At 42.2% G+C, this 16,002-nt stretch overlaps 1 protein-coding gene across 1 annotated transcript in view; it reads left to right on the top strand.

Moving 5' to 3' along the window:
• The window catches only part of DNAJC13 (DnaJ heat shock protein family (Hsp40) member C13), a gene marked incomplete in the record, with an annotated part of 3,140,357 nt that overhangs the window by 2,555,973 nt on the left and 568,382 nt on the right, over nt 1-16,002 (top strand). The window contains 1 exon segment of the mRNA XM_044066722.1: nt 11,030-11,146. Coding sequence (XP_043922657.1) covers nt 11,030-11,146 — 117 coding nt within the window.

The following is a 16,002-nucleotide window of genomic DNA, read 5'->3' as shown; positions in this document are numbered from 1 at the left end:
CTGGGAAGGACAGGAGTATTCAGAATCTAAGAAAAGACTGAGGGATTTTCTTCTTCTTCCCCAACATAAACCCCTGGCTATTCCTCCTGTTTTGGATATTGTGGATGATGCCTTTTCGGAGGCTAACTTGACCCCTGACTCTCTTCCTCCTGCTCCTGTTAAGCCTGATAGATATTACAGGGTTCCTGATTCCCACTAGTTTTTTATACAAGAACCCTTCTGCTGACCCTGAAACCATTTCTCAGGGTCCTAAGGGAGTTAAGGCCGCTTCTGCCAAAAATCCCATTCCTACTGAAAAGGATTCTCGATCCTTAGAAAGATGGGGAAAAAAGGTGTACACTTCTGCTACTTTGTCCATTAGGGCTTTAAACTGTCAGTTTCATATGCTGAAATACCAGCAATTTAGTTTGTCTGTTTTAAAACAGAAGCTTTCTTCCTTTTCTGCCTGTGCAGATGATAAGGAATTACATGACTTATTGCATGCCACTGAACAAGTTGGGAAGCATGGTTTACACTGTGGATTTGATGCCTTGGAGGCTTCTTGTAGGGCTGCGGCCTCTGGCACAGTCATTAGAAGGCATGCATGGCTAAGGGAACAAAATTTGCCTGAACAAGTAAAGGCTAAATTGTTAGATGCTCCTGTTCAGCATAATGTGTTGTTTTGATCAAAAGCTGAAGAGGTGATTAAAAAGATGGAGGATAAGGCGAAATCCATGCAAACAGTTAAAGATTTCTTACAAGTACACCCACCTCGATTTAGCAGGAATTGGCCTTCAAAAAATTGGTCCTTTCCCACTTCAGACAGGCCTCAGAGGGGTAGATATAGACCCTCCAGAGGAAGGCCTCAAACTCAAGCTTCTTATAGACCAAGACAGTGGACTGCTTCCACCCCTAGGGGAGGAGAGGACAGGTCACAAACTCAAAGGAAACAAACTCAATGACTCCCTCTGTTGGGCTACAGGAACTTCTTGCCTGGAAGCCCCCCTCGGAGGAAAACTCTCTCTTTTTTATCAAAATTGGACTCAAATAACCCAAGACAAGTGGGTTTTGGATGTGGTTTTAAGAGGTTACAAATTCCATTTTCATTCCTTGCCGAGGCCAAGCGGATGGCCAGACCTTGCAAAACATCAGTGGACAGAGGCCTTAAACCAGGTGGAAGCTCTTTTGGCTATGAATGCCATAGAACTGGTTCCACTTTCAGAGATGGGAAAAGGTTTTTACTCTAGGCTCTTTCTAGTCCCAAGGAAGCAAAATTCATGGAGACCCATTCTGGATCTGTCGGTCTTGAGCACCTTTCTAGAGATTCCAAAATTCAAGATGCTTACTCTACAGCAGCTACTTCCAATGCTGTCCAAATATGCATGGATGGTAACTTTGGATTTAAAGGAGGCATATTTACACATTCCCATCAGGCAGGATCGCAGAAAATACCTCTGGTTCAAGGCCGGATTGAGGCACTTTCAATTCTCTGCGCTGCCCTTTGGATTGTCTACTGCGCCCAGGGTCTTCACCAAATGCCTGGCTCCAGTATTAGCTTACTGCAGACTCAAGGGAATTCAAATTTACCCTTATCTGGACGATTGTCTAATTCAGGCAGACAGCAAGGATGTCTTACTCCAGCATCTAGAATTTGTACAGAACCTCCTCAAGTTCCTGGGATTCTCTGTAAACATAAAAAAGTCAAATTTGACACCATCACAACAGATAACTTTTCTGGGTGCTCTTCTAAACACCACAACCCAGATGGCATTTCTGACATCCGAAAAACAATTACAGCTGGCTTCAACTTTCAAAACCTTGGCAACTTTAACTCAACTATCTGCAAGGAAATTCCTGCAGGCTCTGGGTTACATGGCCTCCTGCATCCTTCTCGTATCATATGCAAGACTACACATAAGGAAAATACAGTGGTACCTAAAAGGTGTATGGTCTCAGCATTGCCACAGTTTAGACATTCTGATCCCTTCCTTGCCTTCAAAAGGAATTTTTTTTGGTGGTCCAGGGCATGTGTTCTAAACAAAGGGAAACCCTTCCGTCTGCCTCCTGCCACTCAGATTCTAACCACGGACGCCTCGGATTATGCTTGGGGAGCCCATTTTCAGGGTAACTGTCTGCAGGGCCTTTGGAGAAAAGATCAGAAGCACCTGCATATCAATTTAAAGGAAATGTTAGCCATTCAGAAAGCTCTATTGGCCTTCAGGAATCTTTTACAACCAGGACAACTACTAATACGGACAGACAACACCACAGTTATGTGGTACATAAACAAGCAAGGGGGGATCTCATTCCTACCCCCTTTGCAGGCTACCCATGGATCTATGGAACACAGCTCTAGCTTGCAATCTGGATCTTCAGGCTCAGTTTCTACCAGGGAAACAAAACTTCCTGGCAGACAGCCTGAGCAGAAACCTTTTGGATCCACACGAATGGATGCTGGACACCAAAATACTCAGGATGATAACAGCAGTCTGGGGATGTCCTCACATAGACCTCTTTGCATCCCATCTCAATCATCAACTACAGAATTTTTGCACCAGGACTTTCCACAGAGAAGCTTGGAAAGTGGATGCCCTGTCATTCAGTTGGAGGAACCTCTCGGGATATGCCTTTCTGCCTCTTCCTCTTCTTCCACGGGTCTTATTGAAGATAAAACAGGACAAGCCCAAGATGATAATCTTGCTGGCTCCAAATTGGCTTCGGCAGTTTTGGTATCCAACTCTACAAAACCTATGCCTGGAGCCCCCTTGGGTTTTACCTCAGTCTCCAAACCTTCTGTCCCAACATCAGGGTCGGGTTCTACACTCTCATGTCAGAACTCTCAGCCTGGCGGCCTGGTTAATCCAGGGCCTTTGATTTCTTCTTTCCTACCCAAGCAGGTTATGGATGTCATTTTAGAAGCCAGACATCCTAGCACTAGAAAATCTTATGCAGGAAAATGGAAGAGATTTTGTTCCTGGATGCAGGCTCAGGATTCTGATCCTCTTCTTCCTGACATTACTTTAATTTTACTTTACTTGACAGATCTCTTACATAAGGGTCTCTCTTTCTCTTCCATTAAGATACATGCCTCTGCTATTTCTGCTCATTATAATACAGACCCTCCCATCTTTTCCCACCAACTCATGAGACAGTTTCTCAGAGGAGCTAAGAATTAAGACCTTCTAGATCTCCTCCCATTCCTGCTTGGGATCTCAACTATGTTTTGGAAAAACTAACCTTGCCTCCTTTTGAGCCTGCTGCCTCTTCTGACATCAAGTTTTTATCCTGGAAGACAGCTATCTTGTTAGCCCTAACCTCTGCCAGGAGAGTTTCAGAACTATAAGCTCTTATGGCTGTGGAACCTTATATTATTTTTCAAGACAGGATATCTTTGAGGACTAATCCTACCTTCATGCCTAAGGTGGTTTCCAAAGTGGCTTTAAATCAAACTATCCACTTGCCAACCTTTTTCCCCACTCCTCAAAATAAAGGGGAAAGGATCTTACATTCCTTGGATGTACACAGACAACTTCGTTTTTACCTGGACAGAACCAAGGACATCAGAAAATCAGAACAATTGTTTGCTTCTTATGCTTCAAGTTCCCAAGGTAAAGCCATTTCAAAATGGACCATTTCTAAATTTATTGCTCATGGAATCAGATTTTGTTATTCACACCATGGAAAGCAAATCCCAGGGAGTATACGGACTCATTCCACCAGAGCTGCTGCCACTTCTGCGGCCTTTCTCACAGGAGTTCCTACCAAAGACATTTTGGAAGCTGCAACTTGGAGTTCAGTGCATACTTTTTCTAAGCACTACAATCTACCTCTCTACTCTCAGTCTAGGGCAGGCTTTGCCTCTGCAGTCTTGCAGGGCCTTTTAGCCGCCCCTTCTTCTTTATGACTACCTCCCTTTCTTTCAGCTTTGGGATTCTACCCTACAGTCATGACTGCAACAGTGAAACACGATGAACATAGTACAGTTGTGTACACCTACCATAAATGTAGATGTTCGAGTGTCTTCACTGTTGCAGTCTGGGTTTCCCTCCCTCCTGTCCCCTCTTATTTTTACTTTTGTGTGGTTCCTTTTTTCACCATTCGTCTGAGGTGTATTTGCAAAGGTTATGGGACCTTGTTCATTTTGGGACTCCTGACATCTGGGGCAAGAAAAACTGGAGAAGATGGCGTCAGCTGTCAGCTTTGTACTCCTGGCGCTCTGACATGAGGGAGCATGGTTGGACAGCCGACGCCGGACCCAAACTTTGTAATTCTGGCTGACCGAGGGCTGCCTGCCGGCAGGGGAGAACCCTACAGTCATGACTGCAACAGTGAAGACACTCGAACATCTACATTTATGGTAGGTGTACACAACTGTACTTTCCTTCGCTTCAGGGCTGGGAAGAAACACTTTCAATTCTCAGCATTGCCCTTTGGCTTGTCTACTGCTCCCAGAGTTTTTACCAAGTGCCTGGTTCCAGCCATTGCCTTTTGCAGGCAGAGAAACATTCAGATTTATCCTTACCTGGATGGCTGTCTCATTCAAGCAAAGTCCCCAGGACAACTAGAAAAGGATTTGGATTTTGTGAAGAACACTCTAACCTCTTTGGGTTACACTCTCAACGAAAATAAGTCAAAGTTGGTTCTTACAAGGGAGATTATTTTCCTGGGAGTGAGTCTGAATACAGCGAGTCTGAATACAGCCACCCAGATGACATTCCTCCCTCAAAAGCAAGAAGATCTTTCGGCTTACTTCATGAACTTGGCAAGCATGACCCAGCTCTGTGCAAGGCAATTCCTGCAAGCACTGGGGTTCATGGCTTCATGTAGTTTGATGATCCCATATGAAAGGCTGCATATGAGGAAACTTTAATGGTACCTCAAGAATCTTTGGTGTCAGCACACACAGGACTTAGACTTGATTCTGCCCCTGATTCCCTGTCTACAAATGGAGTTCCTCTGGTGGGCGACAGCCTGTTCTTAGAACAAGGGTCTGCCTTTCCGCCCACTGCCTGCCAGCCAGACTCTCACCACAGACACCTCAGATGTTGCATGGGGGGGCTCATCTGGAAGGCAGGGAGCATACAGGGGACTTGGAGCAACTAGCAGATTCATCTGCACATAAACTTAAAAGAATTGATGGCAGTGCAGCAGGCTTTGCTGGCTTTCAAGGACCTACTCTACCCTGGGACTTTGCTGATCAGGACAGACAATACCACAGTCGTGTGGTACATCAACAAGCAAGGGGGGACTCGCTCTTACCCCTTGTGCAGACTAAGCATGAGGCTATGGTCCATAGCAGCATCCATGGGCTTACATCTAATAGCCCAGTATCTCCCAGGGAGGCTAAACTCCTTGGCGGATCATTTGAGCAGACATGTTCTGGATCCTCACGAGTGGCAACTGAACAAGGACATTTTCCATCACATCACTCATCATTGGGGCACCCCACAAGTCGTTCCTTTCTCCTCTCACACCAATCATCTCCTTCCAACCTTCTGCACCAGGGAGTTTCACAGCATAGCTTGGAAGGTGAACGCACTGCCCTTCCCATGGACACATCTCTCAGTTTATGCATTCCCTCCTCTGCCTCTTCTTCCTAGAGTGCTGCTGAAGATAAGGGATGAAAAACCAAAGGTGATTCTGATAGCTCCAGATTGGCCCAGGCAGTATTTTGGTATCCCCTCTTTTGCAGCCTTTCACAGGCTCAGCCTTGGCACCTTCCCCCTGGTACCAGATCTGTTGGTTCAGGGAGGGGAAACATTATTTCATCCTCATCTTCAAACTCTGCATTCAACTGCCTGGCTAATACTTTAAATCTTTCCCAACAGGTGGTTGAAGTTCTTCATGAGGCCAGGAGGCCTAGCACCAGAAAATCCTTTGCAGATAAATGGAAGAGATTTTGCTCTTGGATGCTGGCTAAAGGAGAAGACTTTTCTTATCCTTCTCTTTCCCTCATTCTTGACTACCTAGCAGGATTGCTTAATGGTGGACTTTCCCTTTTCTTCAGTCAAAATTCACACTTCAGCAATTTCGGCTCATTGTTCTTTTGAGCAACCCATTTTTTCTCACCCCTTGATGAAACAGTTCCTGAGAGGGGCTAGTAATCTTAGACCTCCCAGAAGAGTTCCTACTCCTGCTTGGGATCTTAATTTTGTCCTGGAAAAACTTACTCTGCCTCCCTTTGAACCAGCTGCCTCTACAGATTTGAAGTTTCTATCCTGGAAGACTGCTTTTCTTTTAGGTATTACTTCAGCTAGAAGGGTATCTGAGCTGCAAGCCTTAATATCAGTAGAACCTTTCATTATTTTTCATTCAGATCGAGTTTCTCTGAGAACTAATCCCTCCTTCATGCCTAAGGTAGTTTTCACTTTAACCCTTAACCAGCCTATTCACCTGCCTACATTTTTCAACTATCCCCAAAATAAAGAGGAAAGGATTCTGCTCTCAGTTGATGTGCATAGACAGCTGAGATTTTACTTAGGACTAAATCCTTTCGAAAATCTGAACAGTTGGTTAGTTTTGCTCCTGGGGCTCAGGGTAAAGCTGTTTCAAAACAAACCATCTCCAAATGGATTGATCATTGTATTCACTTTTGTTACCTGCAGCATGGGAAGGTTCCCCCTCAGGGTGTTAGGACCCATTCTACTAGAGCAGCCTCCACCTCTGCAGCCTTTCTGAGAGGTGTGCCTACTAAGAACATTCTAGAAGCAGCTACTTAGTCTACTGTCCATACTTTCACAAAGCATTACACTCTACCTTTGTTTTCTAAATCCAGGGCTGGTTTTGCCTCTGCAGTTTTGCAGGGCCTTCTTACCAACCCTTAATCTGTGATCCTTCCTCTACCCTTTGTCTTTTTCCTGGGCTTTGGGAATGAAACCCATATGAGAGGACTGCAACAGTGAAACACGAACATAGTACAGTTGTGTACACTTAGTGTATTCACTGTTGCAGCCCTGGTTTCCCACTCTCCATTCCCCCTTTTTTTGTAAGGCACAGACTAGATACATTTTTATTTTTTGTATGACGTGGGTCAGCCTTCCTGGGTTAGCCTTTTTTTGGGAGCTCCTGACAGTTAAGCCAAATAAAAACTGAGGAAATGGCGTCTGCTGCCCCCCTTTATACCTGATGTTCTGACATCAGTTTTACAACCGGCGGCAGCTGACGTCATATACCAAGGATTCTGGTATTCGGGCCGATTGAGGGCTACCGGGAGCTGGATAACCCATATGTGAGGACTGCAACCGTGAATACACTCTAACATCTACATTTATGGTAAGTGTACACAACTGTACTTTTCTGTTGGAATGTAGCTTTGGAAAAATCATTGTCTATTAATATTGGTCAACCCTCTGCTGTAGGTCTGTTTCCTATTGGCACAAAACTTTCTCCTTCTGGTCGTGTGCAGGCTGTTTGAATATTGTATAGGATTTATCATATTTTCAGTCTTTAAATAACAAAGACAAACTGGTTCTCTCTTTAAGTTCCCAATTACTTTTTATGAATCCTGTCCAAATCGCCATGTTTGTTTTAACAATATTTAAGATAATTTGACCCTTCTTTAATCTGTGGTACTCCACTCAATCTTAAATTATTCCTCATTGCTTTATATTCCAAAGTTACCAACTACTGAGCAGTACATACTAGTTGTCCAAATACATGTACTGATTTATCATTTACATCCTGCATTTTACTGATAACATGGTATTGTATTGATCATGAAGACAGTCTAAATCAACCACTTCATATTCCTTCATTCTTTTGGCATATCCCATCAATAAATTTGATAAAAGTCTCAAGTCCAGCAGAAGTTCTTCAGAATTTTTACCAAAGTCCTTGGTATTTGCTCATAATTACTCTATCATCATTGCCTTTTTCAGACCTGCTCACCATCTCGGATTGCCTTAATCTCCATGTTTTCTTTTACTATCGCATCTTACTCATCATGCTTCCTGACTTTCTTTATAATTACTTGCAGGACTACTTCACACACTTGCTGCCACATTTGTCTTGAATGAGTAACTTTAAACACTGAAAATATATATTTTTTAAATCTTGTGACCTAGAATAACTAGTAAATGCATCCAGCCATGGAAAGTACCACAAAGTCTCCCCTTTTCTAATGTATTTGTAGGCTTTATAAACAGAGAAAAAAGTAAGATCCCTCATTTTATTTGCAGAAGGTTTTTCTGACAGCTCATTTGGCTTCAGTACAGCAAAGATTTTCTTTCATAGCAAGCACTGTAGGGAATTGCTTTTGTGTTTCAGTTAGTAACAGCTCGATCAGATCTAACATCAAGAGCCTTTCTTAGCCTGCTGGGGCATGTTGTCCATTATCATGGCATTGCAGGAAGCATGTTACAAATTGGTCTTTGCAGTTAGTACATCCCCTTGGAAGTCAGTATTCCCATTACCTCATTTTGGAAGTCATCTCTAGCTGGTAAACTGTTGGGATTTCTTTCTCTGATGTTCCTATCTTCTGGAAATTTGACATGCCTTCAGCCAGCAAATAATGGCACTGTTATGTTCTTGTTTGCTAACTTAAACATTTCCAGTCTTGATATTAATGTTCGTTAAGAAAATTACTGAATTTGATGCCTGAAATACCTTTACAATGTTCTTGCTTTTGGCACATCAAAGGGCCACATACCAGGTCTGACTTTATTGGTTCTAAAATGAGTATTGCATGAAATATTTTTACTGGAGCCACCACCCACAAGACTTGAAGAAAGAAGCTGGAAGTGTATACCAGCTATGTGAAAATGGCTATTGTGGAAGGTACTTGATGCAGGGACTGGCAGAAGGGCCCTGAAAAGCAGCAATTGATGGTGCTGAATTGACAAAAGCAGGTAAGAAAGTCAGAAGCCAAGTGTCTTTCATTACCTTCTGTTCTAGAGTCTGCCATGAGTTAAGTTCTCATTCTTCTTGAGTCAGATGTTTCCATTTATTTAGGGAAGAATTACTCTCACAGCAACATTGGTTGATGCATCCTTTGCAGTACACACACACACACACACACACACACACACACACACACACACACACACACACACACACACACACACACACACTTTCCTACATATAAGCATTCAGTGCATGACCTCACCTAGCCAGGTCACATTACTTGATCCATGAATTCCCCTAATAAAGTGTTTGCCTTCTTAGGAAAAGAACTTAATTCTTTGGCCTTCCATGGCGTCTAGTGAGAGACTCTGGCTAGGATTGAGGAGACTCTTGAGTCTTTCTTTATCAGCCGAGTCATAGAATTTGCGATGTGCAGGTAATATTTGAAGTCTGATGGGACATGTCCTCTCGGGTATAGTGACAGAAAACTGTCTTACTTTAGCAACTGGTCCCGTGTAGGAAATGATACAGTTACACATCAGATGTGCTCTGCCCTTAGCTCTAATGCCCTGTTTCCTGATACCTGAAACATGCTTATAATGCTTTATTTGCCTTTCCTGCTCACTGAGCCCAGGCCACCTTCCTCTAGAGTGATGTGCAGAGAGGAGGGTTTTTGTCAAGTTTCTTAGAAGGGGAGTCTGAGGATCCATAGGCCTTTCTCTCTGAAAAACAAGGACATTTAGACCTGTCCTCTTGCCTGGTCCCCCCAGATGACCCCTCCTTTTAGAAGGTTCTCAAGATTATAAAGTCCAGTGTCATTGCTAATTAGCCACTAGTTTGAGTGCCTCCTCCACTGAAACTCCAGAGTCATTATCTGGGCTGCAAGTATATCAAGTAATTTCCCCATGGATCCTGCCCTGAAAATGGACTTTTTTTTTCAATCTGGAAACCTCCTGATTCATCTTTCTCTGCTTCTGAGAAAGGTGATATAGCCCACTTAAGTGAGTATGGTAAGCATCCCTACTAAGCATTTCTTTGGAGAAGTCAGTGATTCCGCCTGAAAGTGGTGTCAGTTTTCCTTAAACTCTGGCCCATCCTTGTACTGATTTTCTTTGCACGGGTAGAAGGGGGGACCTTCACTCCATGGATGGTGAACTGTCAGCTCAGTTTATGAATGAAATGAGTGCTATTCCATTTACTTTACTCTAAGGAGAGAAGTTGTTGGTGTTTCCAAGTTAAACCATTTGCAGGTGAATTACAAGTTTTATTTTCTTCTGTCAGGCAGCAAATTACCAAATGAAAAATCCTGCTTTCTAAAAGTCACTGTGGCAGATACATAACTGCTTCCATTTTTTTGCTTCAGAAATATCTCCAGTGCAGACATTTGTCTCTGCTCCTAGTTTGTTGGTTCACACCTGAACTCTGGCAATTTCTTTTTCTTCTTGGAATTCTTTCTGGTTATAAATCTGCTGAGGGAGAAGGTCACCTGAACTCTGGCAATTTCTTCTTCTTCTTGGAATTCTTTCTGGTTATAAATCTGCTGAGGGAGAAGGTCTCTGATGTTAGATGCAAGTAATTTGTTATTATGTTCATAGTATATCAGCTGATCTGTGAAGGGATCCTTCTCAGAAGTCATAGATAACCCATTTAAGCAACCCTTTGTGCTTGGGTGGTCCCACCATCCTTTTGCTGAGTTTGGAGTTTCCTGCAAGTTAAATATATATATAAATATATATATATATATATATATATATATATATATATATAAATATATATATATATATATATATATATATTTGTTTATTTGCATGGCTTTGTAAAACTTTAGGTGCTGAATCGCCTTTGTTTTTCTTGGTTTGCAAAAAGTGCATTTGCCTAATGGTTGGAGTGAACTGACTGTCATGCTGAGTGGATAAGCGCACACTTTTGGTGTGGTATGTGCTGGTACTGAGCACCCATGCACCTGTATTAGCTTAACATATGACAGGTTGGAGTGGATGGAAGCTTAATTCCAGATGTAGACCCACAGAGGGTCATCTTGTAGATTAACTGATATAGTAAGAAATCCAATATTTTATGTGAAGTCTGACATAGCTGTTTAAAGTGAAATGTATTCATATGGCTGGGTAAGGAGCTGTTTTTAAGTTTAATCATTTGACTGTTAAAATTAATTTTAGTATTGCAAAAATGTTTTCTTTTGTCTTTAAAGGGTGAATGTGACAAAAGCTATGGAGCAGAGTTTGTTTTTGGAGAACATGCTAAGGAACTTATAGTAGGAGAGATTTTTGTCCGTGTCTACAATGAGCAGCCAGCATTTCCACTGGAGGTAAGGTTTCTTTAGTATTTAAATGCATTTGTAGTAAGATTGTAGCAGTCTAATTTTTAGAGCAGTCTTGCTTAGTAGTTACTTTTTTGGAGTCTTTATTCACACAGTTGGCTGTACATCAGAACCCCCCCAAGTCTGGCAGGTTTGATAGGGAACTACTTCCCAAGTGACAAGAGAGCACATTGCTGTAGGCACAACCATAAAGTGGAGAGATGTGGTCCATCTCCTTTGTCACCAGTTCATTCCCAGTGGTTGGATAGACCATGGACGAAATATTGTATAAGAACTTGTATTCATGCTTCAGGATAATCATGCTATTTTTGCACAGTGTGTGAAATAAGAACTTATTTTCATAACATTATTCCCATAGTACCAAATACTTTTCACATTGATGAGGTAATCGTAAATTATGCATAGATACAGTAATGGCTAATACACAGTAGTTGCTGACAGTGTATTTAGCTTATAAGCATTGTTAGTGGACTGTGACACCTTTGCAAAACATTGCTTTTACCTGCAGAAACAGTAGACTAGCCAATTACACAGACCTCAGAACTAAATCTCAGGTTACTTGAAGGTGTACAGGTAGTAACAGGGCATGTACTGTGACTGTATTTTTCTAAAAGTTTTTAAAATTTTCTTATTAATGATAATATTGAGACCCCAGGAGATACTAGTCCAGCAGGGTTAACAAATGCAAAACAAACACTCAAACCATTCAGACGCAAAATACCGATTGCTTCTGTGGTAATAGCAAGTAGTGCAGTAGCAACCGCATTCAGTAGTACTCACAGTACGTTAGAGAAGTGTTTTTTTAACACCTTTTTGGTGGAATCACAAAGCAGGACTTATTCAGCTCTCCAGGGAACTGTTGTGGGTGAGGTTTGGGGGGGTGGGTGTTATGTCTTGGGCATGCTTTCCACCTACTACTCATAGTGAAGACCAGAGGAGGGCCAGGGAAAGTCTTCAAATGGATTGTATCTGCTTCGTAGGTGACCAGATGCTCTGTAAAGTGCTCTCATGATTCTGCTGATGCTGTTTCCAGAGCTGATACTACTGGTTCAGTTATGATAAGATTTGCTTGGTTGCAGTATGTTCTCAAAATCTTCCAGAAGCTTGCTAAAGCTTATATTTTGAAATTTTCCCTGGACAGTGATGTGTTGTTTGGACCCACTGCTGGTAAGTTCTTTAAAACAATTGTTAAAGATAGGCAGGCATATTGATTTAAGGGGTCATTTAGATGTTTCAGGCCTCCTTTTCAAAGATCAGTAAAATCTTTCCTTCTTTTTGGGATACTTTTCCAGGAAACGGAGTAAACTTTCTCAAAAAGTAAATTTTCAAAATACAGTTGCAAGGCGTCTCAAAAAAGGGGGGAGTTTCCCATAACTAAGAACAATTCAAAAAAGTTTGACAATTTATTGCTTATATCTCGCATGCCCAGAAGTCATTTAAATCTGTCCCTCAGTCTAGGCCTACATCTTCCACAGTGACATCAGACTATGTCGGACAAAAGTGGGTTCTGAGACTAACCCAGTAGGTACAGCTGGTAGTGGTACTCCCTTCCCCCATGTCAGTGGATTCTTTCTTATCCTGCAAACCAGAGATCTCTATTCCATCTGTTGCAGAGAAAATGTTGGCTCATGGGACTGATAGAACTTGTGCCCTCATCTCAGACAGGCAAAGACTTCTATTCAAGGATTTTCCTGGCCTAATGGAAGAGGGAACTTTGAGATCAGTCATAGACCGCTGTCTTCTCCAGCTGTTTGTCAAGATAGCAACATTCAAAGTGTTATCCTTTCAGACCCTGTTATACCACCCATTCTCTTCATGGTAATTTTGTACCTAAAAATGTTTATTACCACATTCAAATTTGCAATGTTCTGTGCCTGGCTCACATTATCTGTTCTCTGTCCTACCCTTTGATCTGTCCACTACACCAAGGCTGTTTACAAAGAGCCTGGATCCACTGGTTGCTTATTGCAGACTTCAAGACGTTCACATCTTTCTACATTTGCAGACAATTTTTCTAGCAGTGAGGATTCCCTCACATAGGTCATGAAACTCCTCCTTAGTATGGAGTCTCAGATAAACTTGCAGAAATAATTTCTTATACCTTCTCTCTCATTAGGTTTCTAGGATTTCTACTAGATTTGTCCCTAGGAAGATCTTTTCTTCCTTTGGATAAGGTAGATCTGTACGGATCTACTTCATTTGCCCTAACTTCCGATTGACCGATACCCGTTTGCCCGACCCCATTTGACCGAAATTTCATTTGACTGACACTTCATTTGACCGACAAGTATTATTGGCAAGTAAATGGGATATGCCCCCTTCCCCATTGTAGTGCGACCCTGGAGTTAGAATATATAGTTGGGGGGTGTGGGGGTGAAGCCTCCCACTTACTTTTGTTTTACTAAGCAATATTAAAGCAAAACTAAACAATATAATACACCCACACCCTCTAACTATATATTCTAACTCCAGGGTCGCACTACAGTGGGGAAGGGGGGCACATCCCATTTACTTGCCAATAATACTCGTCGGTCAAATGAAGTGTTGATCAAATGAAATTTCGGTCATTTGGTGTTGGGCAAATGAAGTAGACCCATCTGTACATGGAAATCTTCCTGGACTGCTTCTGCCAGTGAATTTCTCAGAATTCTGGGTTTCATGGCCTCTGTGATTCTCATGATTCTCCTTGCCACACTTCACATGAGAAGATTTCAGATGCTTCCTCAGATAAGTCTGGACTCATCATCAACACCCATTATCTTTTCATATTTCAGTTCTGAGGTTTGTCAGAAGTGAGTTTACTTTAGAAAGTGAATCAGTTGTCTCTCAAACCAGATCTCCCTTTCTCCCTTCAGACTTCCCTGTCAGTTGGTCACAACAGATAATTTGCACTATGCTTGGGGGAGCAGTTTCAGAGGGGGTAGAAGTGAAAGGTCTGTGGAGCTCCATGGAGAGACAAAATCACATAAATGTCAGAGATGTTAGCAGTTCTCAATCCTTTAAAGGCCTTAAATCATCAGACCTGTGCAAATAATCACAGACAGTTTTACAGTGATGTATATAAACAAGGGGTTACCAGGTCTTATCCCATTTGCAGAATTGCTGTGATTGACTGAGAGGTAGAAACTCATCTCAGTCTGACTCTTCATGCAACATATGTCCTGTCAGAGCAAAATATTGTAGTAGAGAGAAGCTGAGCAGGACTAGGGCAGACCCTCAAGAATGAAAAATCCACCCGGGTTTCTTCCAGGAATTGATCCAGACTGTGGTGAAACACCACAAACAGATCTGTTTGCCTTCTTTCAAAACAAACCATTAAAAGAAATTCTGCTTCATGATTCCTTTTAAACCGACCTTGAAGATAGATGCCTTCTCATTCCCATGTACAGGAATGTTCTCATATGCTCTTCCACCCTTTGCCTGATACCCAGTGTTTTTATAAAGATCTAGAAGAAATTTCCAAAGATTGTGGTGGACATTTGCATTTGGTCCAAGAAACACTGTTTTTCCCTTTTTGTAAAATTGGTCAAGGGGAATTACCCCAAGCTTCCCCACAGACTGGATTTACTTGCACAAGACAGGGTTATTTGATACACCCCAGCCAGTAATTTTCTTTTGAATGCCTGGGTGGTAGAGTTTTGATACCTTTCAGGCACTTTTTTGCTGAGATGTACAGCAAATATTGAAGGTGGAAAAATGCTACTAGAAAATTATATATTTGTAAATGGAAAAGATTTTCTAGTTGGTGCCATTCTTAAGAACAAGGACCCTTTCCAAGCCCAGTTGCCTCTGTTTTTTTTTTTTGAGTTTTTGTATAAGTTATCTATTGGACACACTAATTCTTTTATGAAAGATTAATCTTTCTGCCATTTCTGCTTGCCTGCCCTTAGATTCCACCTTTTGTACCTGTCCTAAAGGGCAGTTTTTGAAAAAGATTTTATATATCTTTCTACCTATAAAAAAGGTGAATGGTCTTTGTGTTTAACTGTTGCAGTCCTAACTTGTGAAGTTTTCCACCTATTAAGCCCTTTGCCACCTGAGTATCAGAGAAAAATTTCCCTGCTCCAGGAGCCAGCAGACACCCTGTCCGACATCACTATGCTTGGGTTTAAGGGGAGTCGGCCGGTGCCATGACCTCAGTTTGCTCTTGCTGTTGGAGCTCGAAGTAGAGTGCTAGTCAGTGCATCACTTGGTCTGCACCGGAGAGAGAAGACTCCATAAAGCTAAGTACCCCATTGGGGAACCATTTATGTATCATTTGACTTATGTCAGAGAAAAGTATTAATTGTCTCCTCTGTGGCAGATTCTACACCAGGTCTTCCATTCCTTTTGCGTGACTTGCTTGAGCTTGAAACACGAAGTTCCCAACTGTCATTTTGTGCCCAATTTAATATCAGGACCATTAGGCATAGGGCCGATATTGTAGCTAGACAATTTAGTGAATCATCAAGCCATGGAATACGCCATTCAATCTAAAGCAGATATCCCTAAGCAAAAAAGGGATAAGGAAAAATGCCCCAGGTTTAAGGTGTCAGATTATGCCCACTTGCCATCAGCCAGTCCTTTTAGTCTAGTTATCACTGAAGAAGATGAGGTGCTTTCACAGCCCCCTTTAGCCACTTCGTTGGTGATGAAGGCCTCTATCGAGACCCTGTTTGAAGTCAGGTATTCCTTTGGGTCACTCAACATGTTTTCAGGCCATAGGATAGAGTTCATTAGGTAAGTCCTGGAACACTTTTCAGGCCCCGGCTTCAAAAGACTGTCCTAAGACCGACAACAGCTTTTCACGTCACCAGGACTTGCAGCAACATTTTGTCTGCAGGAGCTGGGTACCTGTTCTGCAC

This window comes from Protopterus annectens, chromosome 3.part1 (genome assembly GCF_019279795.1).
Source record: "Protopterus annectens isolate FY-2018-M chromosome 3.part1, PAN1.0, whole genome shotgun sequence".
NCBI lineage: Eukaryota > Metazoa > Chordata > Ceratodontiformes > Protopteridae > Protopterus > Protopterus annectens.
Note: the sequence above shows the minus strand (reverse complement) of the source record. Positions and strands in the feature narration are given on the sequence as shown.